Source organism: Colletotrichum destructivum, chromosome 2 (genome assembly GCF_034447905.1).
Source record: "Colletotrichum destructivum chromosome 2, complete sequence".
Lineage (NCBI taxonomy): Eukaryota > Fungi > Ascomycota > Sordariomycetes > Glomerellales > Glomerellaceae > Colletotrichum > Colletotrichum destructivum.
This window is the reverse complement of record NC_085897.1, coordinates 6,050,326-6,069,760: the sequence shown is the minus strand read 5'-3', so window position 1 is coordinate 6,069,760 and position 19,435 is coordinate 6,050,326. Positions and strand designations below refer to the sequence as shown.

Below are 19,435 nucleotides of genomic sequence, written 5' to 3'. Positions count from 1 at the left end.
TACTTATCCAAATTACCTTTTTTTTTTTTTGCATGTACTTTATTCTAAGCCTAATAGGGTAGTGTACTAAGTACAAGACTGATTAGGCTATTAAGGCTGTAGGAAATAGAATAAGTCTAAGGAGGGTATCTATCAAGTATAGCATCCTAAAGACTACCCTTTTAAGACTATCTAAGTAGCATCTACCTAAAGGTTATTACAGTATACCAAAGCATCTTCAAGTGCCTTCTGAAACTTGGCGACCTAAAATGATTGTTAGTATGTATTGGAGGCAGACAGGAACCTCAAATGCTTACATCAGGTGGAATTATCATAGTAAAGTGATCCGCATCGATGGAGGTGCATCTAACGTTGCCGACAAGCTTATCCCAGCCGTTGGGCCCCAGAGGCTTGCCCGGTGGGATCGCCCACGCAAATGGGCCGACGGCCGGATCCTCCATGAAGTCGGGTATAGCTTCGGTGAGAATACCACTCTGCCGCAGTTGCCGGCGCGCGTCGTCGCCGAGGCGCTCAATAACACCGCGTTTGCACCACGTCAGCCAGGTGCGGTGGGGCCGCCGGCCGGGCGGCATCGGTACGGGGTCGTACTCGGCGACGGTGCGCACCATCTGCGCCATGTGCGCCTGCTGGTTGCGCATGACGACCGGGTCGGCCCAGTTGCGCGCCTTGACCATAGCCGCCGGGAGCAGCAGGCTCATGGCCGGCGGCATGCCTGGGTCGGGTCGGAGCCGGGGCACCGCCATGTCGAAGAGCAGCAGGCCTTGCACGGTGTGCCCGTCCAGAATGAGTTGGCGAGCCGTCTCGTACGCGTAGATGGCGCCACCCGAGTACCCCGCTAAGAGGAAGTTCCCGGACGGGTGTACGTCGAGGACGGCCTGCTTGAAGAGCGCCGAGACTTCCTCGACGCCCCCGGTGAAATCCTGTGGGTTGTGGAGGTACGGAGACTCGAGCACGTACAGGGGGCGATCGTTGCGAAACCGTTTGAGGTACATGTAGGTGGAAGCGCCGCCGGCGCCGTCGGGGAACATGAAGAGCGGCACATGACCGGATGACTTGCGGCCTTGCATCAGGACGACGTTTACCTTCGGGGTCGCGGCTGGCGCCGGTGGAACGATATCCGCAAGTGCCGATGCCTGTTGCAGGAAATGTGCGGAAGGGATGCTGCTCGCGTCCACCATGACGGGCTCCGACGTGGCCGGACTCGGCGTCCGGACCGACCTAACGGAAACATTGTCCGATGTCATCGTCGCTGACCCGCTGGCCACTCGTGTCGACTTCTGCTCATGATGTTTCTGATCCTGTCCTAGCGTCCGCCTCAATGCACCAATGGTTGGGTTTTGGACAAGCATCGACGGGTGGATGTCGATGCCTGTCTGCTCCCGAACGGCTGTGGTAATCTGCATGGCCATGATGGAGTCCACACCAAGGTCAGCAAGGGCAGTAAAATCAGCATCGATATCAGCTGGCTCAGCACCTGTCTCGGTGGCGATGGCAGATAAAAGCACCTCAAAGAGCCCAGCCTGGCCACCCGCGGATGGAGACGCAACGTCGACGACCGGCGAAGGGGCGACATGGATTCCGTTGGACTGTGTAGGTAGCAGCGTATCGTACTGCTGTTGCATGTCGACTCTCTTGGGTGCTAAGCCGGTTCTCGACTCCAGCGCTGTCTGGAGCTCGCCAAGGGTTGGATGCTCGTGGAACACGGAGGCACCGATTTCCAGACCCAGCTTGGCCTGGAGGCTTTCCGCAATCTGGATGGCCATTATGGAGTCAACACCGAGATCCACCAGCTTTGTCGAAACCGTCAGGTCTGATAACTCGCAGCCGGTCTCTTCAGCAATAATTGACAGCAATGTGTCGACGTGTGAAGACTTGTTCGGGTTGGCCTCGGGCTTTCGTAACTGCTGAGACTGGACGGGCCTCACCACCTCGATCGCAGCCGGAGTCGGGCGGTCGCTGGCGGCGATTAGAGAGTCTTTGCCATGGACTTCTGGCCGTGCCGCGATTGGGGCACTAGAAGGCTTGTTGAAATCCGTTTTGCCAATCATACGCGCGATGAGGGACGTAGGGATCTCTTGGAGGTGCAAACCCAGGTTCTGCATAACGAGCCGCTCCTCGCGGAAGACATACACATTGACGATTGCCGTTTTCCTCTCTCGACTGATGACACGAGTGTACACCATGTAGCGACAGTCAGGCTCCAAAGGCTCAACAATGTTGTACGAGCCATACGAGTTCATCATGAACAAGGAATCGGCAGACTTGGCAGGGTCGCCGTTGACGAGGAAACCTGCCAGATGGGTCAGGCTATCGACCCAGTACGGGTTGAGCGTGAAGGTGCATGATTCCGGGGTGGGTGCAAGGACAACCTCGGCGACACCCTCCTGCATGTCAGGTGAGAGGAAGACGTCCACGATCCGCTGGAAAGCCGCCGAGTATCGAACGGTCCGCCCAAAGATGGAATAGAAGAAGGCGGGCGTGAGGCGCTGGCCACGGCCACCTTTGGCAGCCTCGACGACGCCGGCACAGCGCTCCCAGATGAAACGTGAAACCATGGACCACTCCTCGTGGAGTTGCTTCGGTTTTGCGATGTGAACCTTAACCTGCGCTGCGGCGAGGCCAGAGCTTTGCTGTGTGTCGGAGTACATCTTGACCTCAGCGACGCCCTCAGGCCTGTTCAGTATCTCGGCGGTGATGATGACTTCCTGGTCCACCCTGCGTGGGTCAACAGAAACGGGTTTCAAGAACACGCAATCTCTGGTTCCAAGGTCGATAGACTTCAGATCCTGGTGTCCCGCCCTTTTGAAGGCGTATGCAGCAGCAGTCAGAGCCATCTCACCCAGAACGCACGCAGGTGAGATGGGGACGTCCATTAGCCGGTGACCGTCGATCAAGGCCTTCAACTGAGGCTCTGAGAGAGAAGAGCGAAACTTGAAGAGCGATGCTGATGTGCTTACCACATGATGGAGGCAAGTAGAGAGAGGAGGGGTAGGAAGGGATGGCGATGAATGTGTCACAGCCGCAGCGTCTGTCTTTACTCCTGCTGCGTCAGCCCGTGCTGGATAGGGACGCCAGTAGTTCTTGAGATCGAACGCGTACAAGGGCAGGTTAACCAGGCGCAGGCTAGCGGCGTGAGGGGCGTAAATCCCGGCCCAGTCGACGTCTTGTTGTGCTTCATAAGCAGTGGCGAGTGCGGCGGAGACAGATGTCCAGGGTGAAGCACCAGGCTTCAACGAGGAGGCCATACGTGCCTTGTTGGGGGCTCCAGACGGCAGAATGGCTGCGGCCAAGTCGATGAGTACGGAAGCTGGGCCAAGCTCCAGCCACATGCAGTCCCCCAGCTTCGCGTCAGTGGCCTGTACGCCGCCAACGAAGTCGACAGCCTCGCGGGTCTGACGAACGAGATACTCCCCGTCGATGTGGTTGGCTTGGGTAATGACGTCGCCCAGCAGTGTCGAAGCAAAGGGCAACTTGGGAACGCCAAAGGGAACGGTTCGTGCCAGGGCGGCGTAGTCGTCCAACACGGGATCCAGCTGGCCCGAATGGAATGCATACGGCAGCGGCAAGACCGTACAGCGAATCCGTTGTGTGCGCAGCGCAGCTTGCAGAGACAATATGTCCTCCGCCGGACCGCTCACGACGATGGCAGCAGGGCCGTTGATGCAGGAAACGGACATGCCTGGATAGTTCTTGACCAGCTGGTGCACAGAATCCAACGGAGCTGCGATGGAGAGCATCAAAAACGCACCAGCTACGCACCGCTTCTCCATCAGCAGAGCCCGCTTGCCAACCAGAAGCAGCGTATCGGCAAGAGAGAGGATTCCCGCAGCATGCAACGCAGCGTATTCTCCCAGACTATGACCTATGACCAGTTCGGGGACTATGCCGCAGGAAGCCCAGAAGGCCGCCAAGGAGATCTCCAGACACACGATGGCCAGCTGCGTCTCGGATGCTGGCCTTTCAGCCACCTTTACCGCGGGGTTGCTGATAATATTGATGAAGGAGGGGAAACCAAACGATTCACAGATGCGGACGCAGGTGTTCATTTTGTCGCGGAACGCGGGGGCGTCCCGGTACAGCGCCGCGCCCATGCCAGCGTGTAGCTGGCCCTGGCCGGAGAACGCGAAGACCACAGGGCTGCGCGCACCGGCGTTGGGTACAGCTCCAGCTCCAGCTCCAGCGGCTGCTTCAATGTCGGCTTCGATCAGATGTTCAAGCTCGTTGATGGACGCCGCCGTGTACGCTGACCGGATCGGGTGGTGGAGGCGCCTGGCACTGGCGGTGTAGGCGAGGTCTTCCAATCGGAGATTGGGTTTCGATCTGATGTACGCCAGAATCCTTTGCTTGTTCATCTCGTGAGACCTGGGAGTCTTTGCAGAAGTAACCACAGCGAATGTAGACGGAAGGTCAAACTTGGCTTGAGAGATGGGTTGCCTTGAGGGCGGCTCTTCCAGCAACAGACAGGTGTTTCCGCCCTTGGAGTATATGTGTCAGCACCAAGTCCACACGATAATGGATGAAGCATGCTCAGACGTGTCAATCATGGGCTGGTTACTTACTGACGCGTCAAAGTTGTTCAGCAGTATTCTGCGTGGACGGCCCGGGGTGGTTTTGAACTCGGTGATAGCCGTGGGAATCTCGACGTTGAGCTCCGATAGAGGAGGGAAACGCGGATTGAGCCGATTCGGGAGTCCTGCCTGAGGTGGTATGATGCTTCTCTCAAACATCATGATGGCCTTGATGACTGCGGCGGCGCCTGCGCCCTGTAGTTGCAATGCAGCGTCAGCAGTTGTTTGGTGGTGTCTCTTTGGAGAAAGTGATAAAAGAAATTCACTCCTACTTACAGCCTCGCCATGTCCCGCGTTCGCCTTGATCGAACCCACGCGTAGAGGGTCTTTCCGACGACCACGGCCGAGAGCATTGCTCACCGCCGTCATCTCGGCATAGTCCCCGACCTGCGTGCCGGTGCCGTGCATTTCCACGTAGGATATGTCCGATGGTTCCAGGTGGGCCTTGCGGAGGACTTCCGCCATGAGGTGTTCCTGGGCCTCGTGGTCCGAGTGCGTGATGGAGATTGCGTTCCCCGAGTGGTTCCTCGCCGAGCTCAACACCACGGCGAGGATGTTGTCGTTCGCCGCCACGGCGTCCTCGTAACGCTTGAGCACGAACGCGCCGACGAACTCGCCGCGGCAGTAGCCGTCAGCATCTGCCCGGTACGACTTGCACCCCCCCGTCGTGGAGGTGAACCCCGCCTTGCCGAGGACGTTGAAGTTGAACGGGCTCGTGAGGATGTTGGTGCCGCCGGCGACGGCCATGTCACACTCGCCGGACAACAGAAACGTGCAGGCCTGGGCGAGCGCCGTCATGCTCGACGAGCACGCCGTGTCCAAGGTGACTGCCGGACCAGCCCACTTGAAGTGGTAGTTGACGCGGCCGGCGGCAAACGACCGCTGGTTGCCGGTCAGGCTGAAGGCGTCGCCGCCGCGGAGTCTTATGATCTCGGCCCAGTCGTCGGCGATCTGACCTACGAACGTCGCGAACCGACACCCTTCCGTCTTTGTATGCGGGCGTCGAGCGTACCCGGCCGTTTCGAGAGCCTCGAAGACGGCAAGCAGGAATAGCCGGTGGGCAGGGTCAACTTCCATTGCCTCGCGGGGCGACAAGTTGAAAAAACGGGCATCGAACAGACCCGGGTTGTCAAGGAAACACCCGTATTTTGTATTTGTCGTGAAGGGCGAGTTGCTGGCATTGTAGTAATCGTCCAGGCCGAAGCGGTCTTGTGGAATCTAGGAAAATCAGCTGTTAGTTAAATGATATCTCAAGCCGTATTGACACCTATATGATCTTGTAACGGCAGAGTCCCCTTGCTCTGGGATCATTATTGCTCGACCGCGCTCAAAGCCTCAAACATACCTCAGTGTGAAGAGCCATTCCTTCACAGATCTTTTCCCAAAACTCCTCCAGGTCTCTGGACTGAGGGTAACGACCTCCCATGCCGACGATGGCGATGCGCCCGGAGTTTTGCCTCGCTTCCTGCGCACCAGACGGCGCCTTGGGCTCCCTCTCGATGCTCAAGACCGTTTTTCCCTTGCCTTCTAAGTAAGCGCAAAGAGTTGAAGTGTGAAGCGAGGGCCCTACGCCATAGACCTTTAACGAAGCCTTAGGCGGGAGTACTGAATCCACTGCGGACAGTCCCTGTGTCATGTTAAGAGGCCGGCTGAGGATCTCCCGGACAAGGAGGTGCAGGAGAGCGCTCCACGACGGCGCGGAGAGCAAGCCGCCTTCGCCCAGAGACACCAACTGCACATTAGCATGGGGAGGACTCTCAAGGATCGGAAGAAGCGATGTCATGCCGCCAGCCACATGATCAACCTCAGCCTGCGTAACATCAGGGATTACGTGTACGAGGCCTGTGACTTGCAGCTTGGATTTTGGGAGACCCTGGACGAGCGGGTATTTGCTGAAGAAGTGCTCTATAACGGTTGGCGGGCCGACAACGGTGTGCCACGCGTTTTCAAGACCAGTTCCAGCCAGTTTCAGCTTTCTGTGCTCAAGAATGGTCTGTTAATGCCTCAGCAGGGCTTGGTCAGCTTAGGTTTAACAGAAGTCAGATGCATATGTATCTACGCACCTCAGTCTCGTGATAGGAATCAAGGATGGCTTGCAACTTGGTAGCATCTATGCCCGACACCAGCCAGCCCCAGCAGCCCGGCCCATCCTGGACCGACCTTGATCTTGCGGCGACAACCTCAATGAGGCGCCGGGCCATCCGGATCGTGTCTAGCCCAGCACGGCACAGGGATGGCATGTCATGAGAAACCATGAGGGCGGCAGCGTTCAACAGACCTCCGCAGGCAGCGGCCAGGCAGATGGGCGTCTCATTGGAGCAAAGAATCGCGGGGTTGGATTCCATGTATCTAAGTCGCGTCGAGAATCAGGACACGGCCTGTGCTTGGGGGTGGGTTGGGATGACCACTCACTGTACAAGTACACCGGCTCGCATGATAGTCACCAGCAGAGTACTCGCCAGGCCCTCGGGATCGCCGGACTCTCGAAAGCGCTCGGCGAGGTGCAGCAAGTCGGTGAAATCACCGCCAAATGTATCTCTCAGCTTGGGTTCAAGTGCGTCAATCTCCTCTTTCAACGTGGATGTTGCGCTCTGCAGGAACTCTCGCAGCCAGGGGCTGGCAGACGCCTGAGAATAGAGGAGCTTGATGGTCGGGTAGAAGACGTCCGTCTGGTCCCCAAAAACCAAAACCGGCCGCTCCTGGGGGTCGAGGGAGATAGACCCCATGATGTGGGTAGACGGGGTATGTGATGTGCTTTTGACTATGGCTGATTGGTTGATTGGTAGAAGAGCAGCTGGTAAACAGTTGAAGGTCAGTTGACAAGGAAACCACAATCGATAGAGAAGCAAAGTTGGATGCTTATATTACCAACGGGGGCAAAGAAGATGTTGGTACAATGGTGACTGAGGTGTCCTGCCTGACGAGGACTCGACAGGTTGTTTAAACCACGATCGTCACAGCGTTCCAGGATGTGATCAGAGTGAAGCTCGTCATTGTCACGGTGTCTAACTCGGGCCGGGCTGGTGTCTTGGTGCTTGACAATGAATAACCCGCTGGTCGGGAGCTTGGTCGGAGGCCGATATTCAGTCCATCCGCCGTCTAGAACATCTATCTCACAACACAGCCACCCGTTAAACGCACATTTTTACTATAATAAGCTTCGCACTTATCATTGTATCCTTGGTCGTGACCCTTCCCGGTGTCATCCGAACACAAATGCTTTGATGCTTGTTGCGCCCACTTCCCTAGCTCCAATGCCACGCTTCTCAAACGCGCGTATTGTGTCACTCGTCAGGGATATGTCATAGACTTTCTTGCACTCGGTTAGACAAATGGCCCGTATGTGGCCCCTCTATCCAGCTATCACGCCAAACGACCGAGTCATGGAATCTGACCGTCTAATCCTGGCGGAATGGGTCCTGATCAGGTGGGTGCTTAGTGCCGCATCTGATGGTGCCGGGGGTGGCGATAGTCGTCGGAACTTTGGCTTCCATATGCTTTCAAAAAGACAACGACATTCGAGTAGATGGGCCGGTGAGACGGATCCTCGCATTTCTTGCACGAGCTCAAGCGCGTTTTCGGTGAAATACGTGTAGCAAGTCCGTTTGTCCGTTGAACACGGCAATATGTAGTTATCTGCTATACAAGCACCAGACTTATTTATGTGTGTAAATCGACTAGTGAAATAAGGTCCGCAAAGCTCAGTAACTGATAAAGAAGCCGGATGTTATTTTGATGATATTGCTTTGGAGACCATACGTCATAATTGAGCCAATTATCCCAAGTCGTAAATTCTCTGCCAAATTCAGATATACGTGGAGCAGTCTCCTATCTTGTCAACAGGTATCAATTAGAGGGATGGCAATAGAACCATAGATGAAGTCTTGGGTAGCCCAGTCAGTTTGTAAAAATCCGTCTTGAATTACTTTCCAAGATTGAACAAACGTTTTGACTATCTGAGGACAAAATGTCTATGTGTTTATCTTCTGGCTAAGCTTCCAAAGACAACTCTTCAATCAAAGCATCATCATTCACTCCAGTAGAAGGTGTACACCTCAACACCACCAAATGGATCAGCAAAGAATCCCCCTTTGCTGTTGTCCGCAGCTCCAGCGGAAACAAACAGAGGCAGGATGTGCTCATCTTCATTATCTGGGTGTACGTCGTATGCGGATGGGAGTTCCCGCCATTTCAGCAGGCTTTTGGCGCGCTCCCCGGGATCCTTTGTCATCACGATGTCCGTTAGAGCCCTGTTGAAGTTGGCGACCTTGTTGCGCCACTCGGTCATCTCCTCTGAAGCAGGATCAGCGAAGTAGAGCTTTCGCATCATTGGCACGTTGTGGTAAGAAGCAAAACCTGAGCCCACAACCGCAATGTTGTCCTCTCGCAGTTTGACGAGCGCCTGACCCATCCGGCTGTACATGTCAGGGTTTGAGGAACTAGAGATCGAGACCGATATCAGAGGCACCTCGCCTGATGGGCTGATGAAGATGAAGGGTATGAAAACTCCGTGGTCGAAGCCTATATCTCGTCAGCGATCATTCTAGTCTGTTTAGCAAGAGCCAAGGGACGCAGAGCCATGCGACGAGGCACCCGGAAGACACACCTCTATCGAAGTCTTTTCCGGGCTTCAGGTCAACTGCAGAAAGAGCGTCGTAGACGAGATTGGCCACCTCGCTGGACCCTGGAGCCTCGTACTGGATATCCCAGGCGGCAGGCGGGTGACTCGGCTCGAAATCATAGCAGATCGGGGGCTTATCAACCATAGTTACGGTTGGATATTCGGGACGCCAGTGAGGGGTGATGACGACGATGGCGCGAGGCGCTTCAGATGTGCCCAATCTCAAGATTTCGCGCACGCGGGTTCGGAGGCTCTCATTAAGCGCGTCATGGCCATGGCTTCCCATTTGTGGCTCAAGAACGGGCATCGGACCTACGGATTTTCTGTTTAGCATTCATTCTCTGGTAGTTGAGTGAAGGTAACTGTGAGCTGCTTACCACCGCCATGAGTGATACAAATCACTGGAGCGCGAGGCATGATGAAAGCGTTTACGATGTCGAGACTGATTTCGCTTCCTTCCCCCGGGTTGTGTCGCTGGTTGAACAGTTTGATGGCTAAGGACGATACGCTGGGCCGTCCGGACTTCCACGAGACTTGGTTGGGTAGGAAAGAAGAAACAGATTGAAAGGTACCCTTGCTTTTAGAAAATGGGTCAAGTAGGTTGAATACAGACCCGAGTATCTACCCCATAGAGACGGACAATAGAAGATGTCCGCTGGCCGTATGAGCCCTCATGGCCAACTGATGAGGCAGGTAGTCAGCCGATGTTGGACTACCCGCGAGTAATGGAGCCCAAGATGCACGCAAGTATACATCTATACCTACTGTTGGAAACTACAGATGGTGTGTGTGGATCGCCATGTGTGTTGATTAAGGTTTCTGTAGGATGGAGGTTGAGCGGGCACACTCGGCACGCGGGAAGCCGAGCTCCATCTGTTAATACACAAAGTTACGACTGACAAGCTCACCCCCCCTTGCATATCAAAACCTACGATGTAGCATTTCTAGGATTGTGGATGAACATAGGCTGCTTTTCCTTCCGGGGAAACCCCTTGGTTCGAACGCATTACTCGCGGTCCACGACTCCACTGTTCCAATTTGATTCACGGCCGAAATGGCTTGGTAGTGTAGACAAAGACGACGAGACCCGTTTTCCCATTCGTGCATATCTTTCTTACACTCATTGCCTTTCGCACGGTCCAAGCTTACAGGTGTCTTGGGGCGAACCTTCATCCCATCAGCCATCTTCAAGCGTTCATTCTTCCACGTGAGAGAAGTTGCGCTCTCTGACTCCCGGAGCCTCATACCGTCACCAGCAACATACCTGTCGAAGCCTTCATCTCAGGAGAAGATGCGGTCCACCAAGGATGGCTTAGAAATGTTGGCCGATGACTACCCACGGCCGCTCCGAGTCGCCGTCGTCGGTGCCGGTATAGGTGGTTTGGCCGCCGCTATAGGTTTACGCCGCAATGGGCACCATGTCGACCTTTACGAACAGTCTTGCTTTGATGCTGAAATCGGCGCGGCTGTTCATCTAATGCCTAACGGCCTAAGTATTCTCCGGCGTTGGGGGCTTGACACGGCGGATTTCGACACCAATTCCATGAGCCGCGCCATCGAGCACGATCAATATGGCCGTGTGGAAAAGGACATTGACCTTTCCAAGGCAAATATGAGGTGGACGGACCCGTGGCTGCTCGCGCAGCGGGCCAAGTTCCACAAGGCTCTGAAGACAAAGGCGGTTGCGGATGGCGCCACGCTCCATACATCTGCAAAGGTCGAAAGTTCCGACCTGGCGAATGGGACCATCAGTTTGGCAAACGGTCAAGTTATAGCAGCCGATGTGATTATTGGGGCGGACGGGGTATACGTGAGTGTTGCTGATCCGTGATGTGCATCTTGTTTATTGGTACAATGTTGAAAAGGGCCAAGCTGACACTCGCCCCAGTCTATCACGAGAGGTCTCATCACAAACGCGAAGCCGTTCAGCTCTGGAAAGTCGGCTTTTCGTTTCATGATACCCAGGAGGCTTGCGATAGCTGATCCCACGACTCGTCCCTTGGCAGAAATCTACGACGGCCTGCTTGCCTGGGCCGGCAAGACGCGAAGAATCATCATGTATTCCTGCAGCAACAACGAGATGCTGAACTTTGTGTGTATGCATCCTGACGAAGAGTCTCGAATGACAAAACCTGGTGGTAAGTGAACGAACGCTACGAAATGGTGTTTCTGGTGTATTCACACGCCGCTCGATACAGGCTGGAATTCACGGGTGACGACCGAGCAAATCTTGAAGGTTTACGAAGACTTTCACCCCGCGGTAAGGAGCTTGCTGGCCAAGTCCGATGATCCCGAGATCTCGAAGGGAGTATGGCAATTGTTAGACATGGAGCAGATACCATGGACGAAGGGCAAACTAGCTCTGCTCGGTGATGCTGCTCATCCATTTACTCCGCGTAAGTGCTACATCTCATCCACCAGTTTTCACTTATCAAGACCGCTTACTCACCTGCGCTTTCAAGACCAGGGACAAGGCGCTGTGCAAGCGATAGAGGATGCAGCCAGCCTGTCTGTTGTTCTTCCTCGTGGGACACACCCGGAAGCGGTGCCCGAACGGCTGCGGCTGTACGAAGAAATTCGAAGAAAACGGGCGCATAGTATCCAGGCATACTCTCGCGAGGCAGGAAGAGACCTGGAGGATGATGAGAAACCCGAGGTGAACAGTACGTCAAAGGGAGAACCTGTCCCATGGCCGCTCTCGCCTGAGGCGGCACTGACTTACTATGGGCAGACACGGACGAGTTGTTCTCCCACGATGAGCTGGACCACTCAGCGCGCATGTTTGCTAAGTGGAAACAAGACAAAAGCCCGGCCGACTTCCGGCTGATGCCGGTTGGTGTTGGGCAGTTCTCGGGCCTGCGGCGGGATACGGGTGGAACAGGCAGGGCCGCTTGCCATTTCAAGAGAGCCGTGGTCAAGTTCAAGACCTCCAAGCCGTTTTTAGAACGACTCTTCCCGAGCCAACGATTCAATTTCAGGCGCGCGGATACCCTTTGCACTGCGAGTCTGGCTATTACGTCCTTGGAGAACGTGCCGTGGCTAGGAGGTGAAGGCTACGTGACACTGGCGCTCCAAGTCCACGGGGTACAGTACAGCAAGAAGGATGGCGGCTTGGTCAACGGGTCCTTCATGCCGATACACCTCGTGTCGCGCAGCGAGGCCGCCACTGCCAGCCGCGAGGAGATCGGTCTGCCGAGCGTGCCGTGCGACCTCGACATGTATCAGCTCGACGACAGTTGCCAGATCACAGCATCCTGGGGCGGTGCTAAGTTCGCCGACATATCGCTCGGCAGTCTCAGGGCCGGCGACGCCGTTACTGAGCGAGGCCCCATCGGCACCGTGGCGGACTACGGGGTCATGGTGTATAGGTATGTCCCTGCCGTCGGGCGACCCGGCGTGGCGGATTGCGAATACGCGTGTGTCATCCCTCACGCAGGAGAGTCCAAGGCGGAGGCCATCGAATCGGTTGCGAGCTCCAGCAGTGCGAACCTGGCTTTCAAGGCTCTGGACTGGGCCCAGCTACCCACCCTGAACCATATCGCATCCGCGTTGTCCGAGATGCCCGTATTCGACGTCGTCAGCGCCAAGGTTGTAGAGGGCACAAATGCATCTGAGTATCTCTCATGTAGGCGGATCGACTAGGTATGGTAGTACATAACGTAACGGCAATAACACACACCCTAAGCAGGCGAGTCTCAATATTGCCACGGTCCAACTACATCAGCGCTTTCGGTGTTTTGTCATGACTTATTCAATAATCCGGGACCCTCGCTGAAGAAACTAAACAATGCGTGTCGTCTCATCCGGACCACAAAATCCCCCTACCTCAGAGAGGGTACGACGTCGGTGGATGCTGCCAGGTAGAGCCCTGCACGATGGGACGCCGATCCAACCCAACGGGCCGGGCTGTTGGCCGGATCCAACACCGCAGGGATTACGCAGGAATAAAATGAATGGACGGAGGTTTCGCAGATCCTTCTACGATGGTACCCGCTTTGAGCACACCGACTTTGTGGGGTCATCACCGGCTTTACGATGTACACTCGCGTTACCGGACACACTCCCCCCTTGTCCCTGCAAGTTCAAAGTAACTTTCTGCGGCTAGTAGGCATCATGACTTCTGGGTGCTTGTTACGCCCAGTCCTCCGGCATGCTTGGGTTGCCCGACTTCCCTCAGCTTGGTCTTCGTGTGGCCGACTTAACACGGTTGCAACAACCTGTCTTCAGGTGCGTGTAATTCTTGTCCTGCTCTTAGAGCTGAGCATAGCAAAGCAACTAGACACCCACAACAACTACCAACCTGTTAGCCATAGACCATTCCACAGCCACCATGTCCGCGCCGCAATCCAGAGAGGCTTACGGCAAGCGGCTTATACCGCATGTCATTGACGATGTCGCCAAAACCGAGCCCATGCGGGAATGTTTTTCCCTGCCCTTGTCGTCCAATCCGCAGGATGGCTGGAGAGGAATCTCATATGGTCAATATGCTACAGCTATCGACCGCCTCGCCCATCACATCGTAAAGACGTCTGGCGTACCCCAGCCGAAGAGCTTCCCAACAGTGGCTTACATTGGGGCCAATGACGCCGTATACCTCATCTTCGTCGTTGCTGCTATCAAGGCAGGCTACAAGGTGAGTGTGTCACCGTTACCGCCGCCCCCCCCTTTCGGCCCTCCTCTCTCTTTTTGGCATCGGCAAATAACCTTTTGACTATAGGCGCTATTTGTGTCGCCCCGGAACTCGGAGGAGGCACAGCTCAACTTATTCAATCTCACGGACTGTGACATCCTTTATCATGACGCAACGTTCCAAGAACCGGTGAAGCCATGGTTGTCAAAGCGAAGCAGCATGAGAGCAAACCTCCTTGCGCCGCTGGACTTTTGGCTAGCAGAGGACAGCGCAGTTGAGCCATTTCTCTACCTCAGGGGGGCAGATGAAGCTGAGTGGGAGCCATTCGTCGTGCTGCATACGAGCGGGAGCACGGGATTGCCGAAGCCCATCGTGGTTCGGAATGGCTTGATCATGTTGAATGACAAGCTTCATCTCCTCCCCTCGTGGAAGGGAACGGAGTCCGCCGTGCGCGGTCTGGCCCGTTCTAAGAGAAACTTGACTCCAAGTACGGATAACGATACTCCTCCCCGCCACGTGATCTTATTGACCAAGATTTGATGCAGTGCCTTTTTCCCATGCCAGTGGACTGTACACATTCTTTGGCTTTCATGTGTACTGGGGTACGCCGGTCACGTTCGCCATCACCAACCGGCCATTCACGGCCGATTTCATCCTCGAACAGCTGGCACACGCTCCTGACGACGTTGACTCCATCTCTCTACCCCCTTCGGTTCTGGAAGAGCTTAGTGCCACCGAGAATGGCTGTGAGGTGCTCAGCAAGTTGAAATTCGTAGTTTTTGGAGGTGGTAAGTGTCTCCAGCAAGCAAGCGAGGACATCCTCTCGTATCCATTTTGCTGATATCGACATGGCGATAGGGAACCTCAGCGATGCTACTGGACAGAAGCTTCTTGACCGGGGCGTCGTGATCCAAAACTCCTTTGGATCGACCGAGTATGTGCACAGCCCCCCCCCCCCCCCCCCCGGCTATCCTATCCTCGCAAGCCCGACTGATGATGTGCCTCAAGATGCGGCATGCTGCCGTACTATTGGCAGGCGAACCCCGATGCATGGCAATGGCTTCTCATTCACTCGGACGTGCTTGGGGCGGAATGGCGGCCGGTGGCGGGCGAGGACGACGTGTTCGAGCTCGTGATCGTCCGCAAAGACCCCGCGTCGAGCATCCAAGGCGTCTTTTACACCTACCCGGATCTGGATGAGTGGTCCTCCAAGGATTTGTTCAAGAAACACCCCACGCTGCCGGACCACTGGAAATACCATGGGCGCTGCGATGACTTGATCGTCTTTTCGAACGGGGAAAAGCTCAACCCTGTGACGGTCGAGAACGCTTTGAACGGACACCCGAAAGTCAGAGCCGCCATTGTAGTGGGCACAATGAGGTTGCAGCCTGCTCTACTTGTTGAACCCGTGCAGTACCCGAGCAGCCCCGAGGAGGCCGAAGATCTCCTTGAGGAGCTGTGGCCTCTTGTTGCCAAAACTAACAATGAGACGGCCGCGCATGCCCGGATAAGCAGGCAGCTCATCTTGCTCACCAAGGCCGACAAGCCTTTTCCTAGGCTGGCCAAAGACACCGTTCATCGAGTCCCGTCCATCAAGCTGTACGAGCCGGAGGTGGACCGTCTCTTCCGCGAAGCAGAGGCCGGGTGGAAGGACGCTCGATGCAACCTGGACCTCACCTCGGAAGAAACGCTCTTGCAGTCTATGTGCCGTCTTTTCCAGACGCTGACCTATGCGGCCACCATCGAGCCGGATACCGACTTCTTCACGGCGGGCATAGATTCCCTCCAGGTCGTTAACGCGTGCCGCTTGCTCCGCGGTGCTCTCCAGGTGAAGAGCGACAAGATTGATCTAAAGGGCATCGCGCCACGGTTGATATACGCCAAGCCGTCACCTCGAAACCTCGCAAAAGAATTCTGGGGACAGCATGTCGGCTCTTTGAAACCGGTGGATGCGGATGTTGAAGCGTCCCGTGCCATGTCCGACTTGCTGGCCAAGTACACCCAAAATCTACCTTACAACAACCAGCCGGGAAGTGGAAGATCACCAGCTCGAGACTCGCAGCAGGTCGTCATTCTATCCGGAAGCACGGGCAGGCTGGGCGCCTACCTTCTCGACCTTCTTGTCGCGAACCCCGCTGTGCACAGGGTGGTTTGTCTGAACCGCGCACGAGATGGCCGGACCCGACAGCTACGCCTCAACGCGGACCGCGGGCTACAGACCGACCTTGCCAAAGTCGAGTTCTTGCAGGCCGACTTCGCCCGGCCGGACCTTGGGCTGGGCGCCGAGACATACGCGCGCCTGCTGGCCGACGCGGACCGGATCATCCACACCCAGTGGCCCGTCAACTTCAACCTAACCCTCGAGTCGTTCGAGCCGCACATACGGGGCGTACGACACTTGATAGACTTCTGCCTTCAGGCGTCCAGAAACGTGCATCTCGTGTTCGTGTCCACGGTGCTGGCCGCCACGGACTGGGACGGCTCCGAGACCGCCTCCCCGTCCGTAGTGCCGGCGGGTGAGTACGCGCAGGGCAAGCTTGTCGCGGATCTGACTGTCGAAACGGCGACGAAGCGCAGCGGGGTGTCTGCCGCTGTCGTGCGCGTTGGACAGATCGCGGGCCCCGAGGACGCAGCGGGCGTGTGGAATCCCGACGAGTGGCTGCCGCGCCTCGTCGCCTCTTCTGTCAAGACCCTGGGTGCGCTGCCGCGCGATCTGGGCGTCATGAGCACGGTCAACTGGGTTACCTCACAGGGCGCGGCCCGGCTGATACTCGAGGTCGCAGGTGTGGCAGCCGGCTCACGGGCACCGGACACTTGCAATCTATACTACTACAGCGTCAACCCGCGCCCCAGGCACTTCTCAGAACTAAGCGAGGCGATCAAGGAGTTCTACGGTAGTCGCATTCAGTCGTTGGTCAGCTGGGAAGACTGGGTGGGAGCCCTGGAGCGGAGTGATCGGGAGGGGAATGACGCGGCGCGGAACCCGGCCCTGCAACTTTTGGATTTCTTCAAGGGCACGCCAGGCGAAGCAGCCATGAAAGAGGTTCGATTCCACTTCTCCATGGAGAAGACGCTCGAGGCCAGTCCAAGCATGAGGGAGATGCAACCCGTGACCCGGGAGCTGATGGTTCAGTGGTGCCGGCAGTGGGCCTTCTAGATCCCAGCTGTTCATTAAGGAGAGAAATTCGGATTGGGGGTAAGACTTTCAAGACGTTGAAGCCATCCAAGGGCAGTTTTGTTTGGATTGATATGGAGTAGGTTGATAATCTGAGCCTCGACCCAGCCCAACTAAATGGTGCACACAAGACTACAACGATCTGATGCAGCGGTGACTGTAGATATTCGGCACTTCAGAAGACGGCGTCAAAAGGTTAAATGAGACGCACGGCCTGCTATTGGCTCTAAACGAGACGGAATCAAGTTCTATAAAACTTATGTGACAACACAATGAAGGGGCGATGTTTAATGTATAGGTAAGTGCCTGTGATTGAGTGCCTCTCTAAAGCTAAGAGTTGAAATGAAGGACATAGAGATCATGAGGGCCGGAAATCCTAAATGGAAAAAGACACACTCTCTCTCCTCTGGAGGATCTCTTAACGCCTAGTAGGACTCGTTTGACTTTTAAAGGGGCCCAAGTAACGGACTGACTCGTTCGACGAAGTTACCCTTTTTCTCAACTAAACTTACCTAACCAATAGTTGCTGTCTATTGTAATACCTTGGTAAACAACATCACCACGTTCATGTTTCCATAGTAGGCTCAGCTACGTTGGCTGCAAACGGAGGCCTCATCCTTCAGTCGACCAGTCTAGACATGCCCATCCCATCAAATAGTGGGAGAAGCAGATTTTCCAGACGAGGGTTCGTGGCCACCTCCGTGTTGAAGCTGTCTAGCGCCTCCATGTCTCTGTCCGACCAAAGCCCAATGCTTCTAAACCTCTCCGCCCAGGGGTTGTCTTCGGTGCTGTTTGCCACCAGCCCGCGACGGATTACGTTGTCGGCGATGATAATCCCGCCAGGACGAAGCAGACGGTTTTTCGCGCCAACTTGGGACTTTTCGAGTATCGAAGCCAGATAGGCAGTGTAGCGCTCCTTGTCAGCGTCAATGAAGATGATGTCAAACGCCTCTTCGGGGGAGAGCTCGCCAAGCCTGTGGAACAAGCAAGTTGTTAGCCAACAGTTCATGTAGTACGAGGGAGGATGATGCAGCCAGCGTACAATTTCGCCGCGTCGCCCTCGACGACCTCGACATTCTGAACGGCGTTCTCCGTCGCGATCTTGCGGGCTTGACTGGCGTACTCGGCGGACAGCTCGAGGCCCACGACCTTGCCCCGGGGCCCGACAGCATCGGCCCAAACGAGACTCGTGAAGCCAAGGTAGACACCAATCTCCAGCACTGTCCACACAAGCGTCAGTTATCATGGCCCTGTCGAAACCGGTATGGGAGGGTACACGGCGTTCCAATGCCGTTCCTCTGATTATTACCTCTCTTCGCCCCGATCGCACGGGCCAACCAATGCAACGACTTGCCCTGGAAGACGGAACTGCTCATCATGGCCATCCGGCCCTGGGTTGCATAGATCCAGGCATGGTAGTCTTCGATGTACGGCGGGAGACTCAACGACTTTGCGCAGGCGTAGTTGTACACGCTCTCGCCGACTATCGGGTTGGGATAGAGCACGGCGCTTTCGCTCTGCATTGTGCCAGGGATAAAGGGGGGATGGGGGGGGGGTGTTCGACTCTGCCTGAAAACTCGAGAACAGGGAATCGCGATTGACGGCACACAACGAGACGAAGAGAGAGACCGAGTGAGTGCTCGATGTCTAAACTGATGTGGGAACCGGAGCATCTACGAGACCCTATCGTTCTTTGTACTCCATACCAAGCCATGTGGGAGCCGAGATGTGGGTTGTCATGACTTGCCAACCCATTAATTACTCTATGTACGGGCTTCTGGAAACAGCGTTCGCCGTGCCGGGGTTCGAGACAACGGATCAGACGACACCATACCACCACTGCTTTGATTGTGCCGGTTTAGCCGTACTGCAAGGTCCCGGCAGGGAAAATAACACGACATCGTCGCTGTTGCAGATACGAGAGCTGTATCCGACGTTAATATATTGAACTAAACCACAACCTGACTCCCGGCTTGGCCTTGTCAAAATCGGGTTGTTAAGTCGAACTTTGACGTGATTGTTAATTTGCCCTTGTCAGAACTAGGGATCTACCGTTGCATGGTGAAAGATAGGACGACTTCTTCGCTAGCAGTGAGTCAGCTCGCTCGCTGGGACCCATCGGGGAAAAGCTGCGCGGACCCTGAGACTTCAACACCGGTTTCGGTATGCCAGTCAAGCTGGGAATCCCTGCACTAACCCTACCCTTGTCACAGCCCCCTGGATCACAGGGGGGTTAGCTGAGATCCTGAGGTGTGGTTCTAGACTCCAAACGATCGACACGGTACTGTCCGCTTGCGATGGTATGGTCGGATTTGGCGTTACGTTCCAAAGGATGACTACCCATGTATTGTTCAACTGTCACGGCCTAGGGATCCTCGTGCCAGGTGGTCTTGTGTCATGGCCACTTATGGGTTACGGAAGTAGGCACGGAAACTTCCTTC

General features: G+C 55.6%; 5 protein-coding genes across 5 annotated transcripts; 2 read left to right on the top strand and 3 right to left on the bottom strand.

Moving 5' to 3' along the window:
* Positions 1–284: 284 nt before the first annotated feature.
* Positions 285–7,294, bottom strand: CDEST_04049 (Putative thioesterase, Acyl transferase domain superfamily, phosphopantetheine binding ACP; the record flags this gene model as incomplete). Its single annotated transcript, XM_062920208.1, has 6 exons — positions 285–4,475; positions 4,560–4,763; positions 4,845–5,786; positions 5,914–6,561; positions 6,632–6,917; positions 6,981–7,294. 6 exons carry the CDS (start codon positions 7,292–7,294, stop codon positions 285–287), a joined length of 6,585 nt encoding a protein of 2,194 aa, XP_062776259.1.
* Positions 7,295–8,442: 1,148 nt separating this feature from the next.
* CDEST_04048 (Putative extradiol ring-cleavage dioxygenase, class III enzyme, subunit B) lies at positions 8,443–9,883 on the bottom strand. Its single transcript, XM_062920207.1, has 3 exons — positions 9,567–9,883; positions 9,175–9,501; positions 8,443–9,089 (listed from the first exon to the last, which is right to left on the bottom strand). The coding sequence occupies exons 1-3, from the start codon at positions 9,604–9,606 to the stop codon at positions 8,596–8,598; spliced, it is 861 nt and encodes a 286-aa protein (XP_062776258.1). The 5' UTR covers positions 9,607–9,883; the 3' UTR covers positions 8,443–8,595.
* Positions 9,884–10,480: 597 nt separating this feature from the next.
* On the top strand, positions 10,481–12,831 carry CDEST_04047 (Putative FAD-binding domain, acetoacetate decarboxylase domain superfamily; the record flags this gene model as incomplete). Its single annotated transcript, XM_062920206.1, has 4 exons — positions 10,481–10,999; positions 11,078–11,327; positions 11,388–11,852; positions 11,921–12,831. The coding sequence occupies 4 exons, from the start codon at positions 10,481–10,483 to the stop codon at positions 12,829–12,831; spliced, it is 2,145 nt and encodes a 714-aa protein (XP_062776257.1).
* Positions 12,832–13,422: 591 nt separating this feature from the next.
* On the top strand, positions 13,423–16,980 carry CDEST_04046 (Putative AMP-dependent synthetase/ligase domain, phosphopantetheine binding ACP domain, AMP-binding). The gene is made up of 5 exons (XM_062920205.1): positions 13,423–13,822; positions 13,907–14,306; positions 14,365–14,607; positions 14,678–14,753; positions 14,828–16,980. The coding sequence occupies exons 1-5, from the start codon at positions 13,520–13,522 to the stop codon at positions 16,974–16,976; spliced, it is 3,171 nt and encodes a 1,056-aa protein (XP_062776256.1). The 5' UTR covers positions 13,423–13,519; the 3' UTR covers positions 16,977–16,980.
* Position 16,981: 1 nt separating this feature from the next.
* Positions 16,982–18,667, bottom strand: CDEST_04045 (Putative class I-like SAM-dependent O-methyltransferase; the record flags this gene model as incomplete). The annotated part of the gene is made up of 3 exons (XM_062920204.1): positions 16,982–17,968; positions 18,037–18,214; positions 18,304–18,667. The coding sequence occupies 3 exons, from the start codon at positions 18,665–18,667 to the stop codon at positions 17,614–17,616; spliced, it is 897 nt and encodes a 298-aa protein (XP_062776255.1). The 3' UTR covers positions 16,982–17,613.
* Between the last annotated feature and the right edge of the window lie 768 nt (positions 18,668–19,435).

What these genes read in the sequence shown, in the direction of transcription:
- CDEST_04048 (XM_062920207.1), bottom strand. Translation starts at nt 9,606, where the DNA reads ATGCCTCGCGCTCCAGTGATTTGTATCACTCATGGCGGTG. An exon ending in TTGTATCACTCATGGCGGTG is followed by an intron (nt 9,502 to 9,566) that starts GTAAGCAGCTCA and finishes GAAAATCCGTAG; the next exon opens with GTCCGATGCCCGTTCTTGAG. An exon ending in CGGAAAAGACTTCGATAGAG is followed by an intron (nt 9,090 to 9,174) that starts GTGTGTCTTCCG and finishes GACGAGATATAG; the next exon opens with GCTTCGACCACGGAGTTTTC.
- CDEST_04046 (XM_062920205.1), top strand. Translation starts at nt 13,520, where the DNA reads ATGTCCGCGCCGCAATCCAGAGAGGCTTACGGCAAGCGGCTTATACCG. An exon ending in TAAGAGAAACTTGACTCCAA is followed by an intron (nt 14,307 to 14,364) that starts GTACGGATAACG and finishes GATTTGATGCAG; the next exon opens with TGCCTTTTTCCCATGCCAGT. An exon ending in AACTCCTTTGGATCGACCGA is followed by an intron (nt 14,754 to 14,827) that starts GTATGTGCACAG and finishes ATGTGCCTCAAG; the next exon opens with ATGCGGCATGCTGCCGTACT.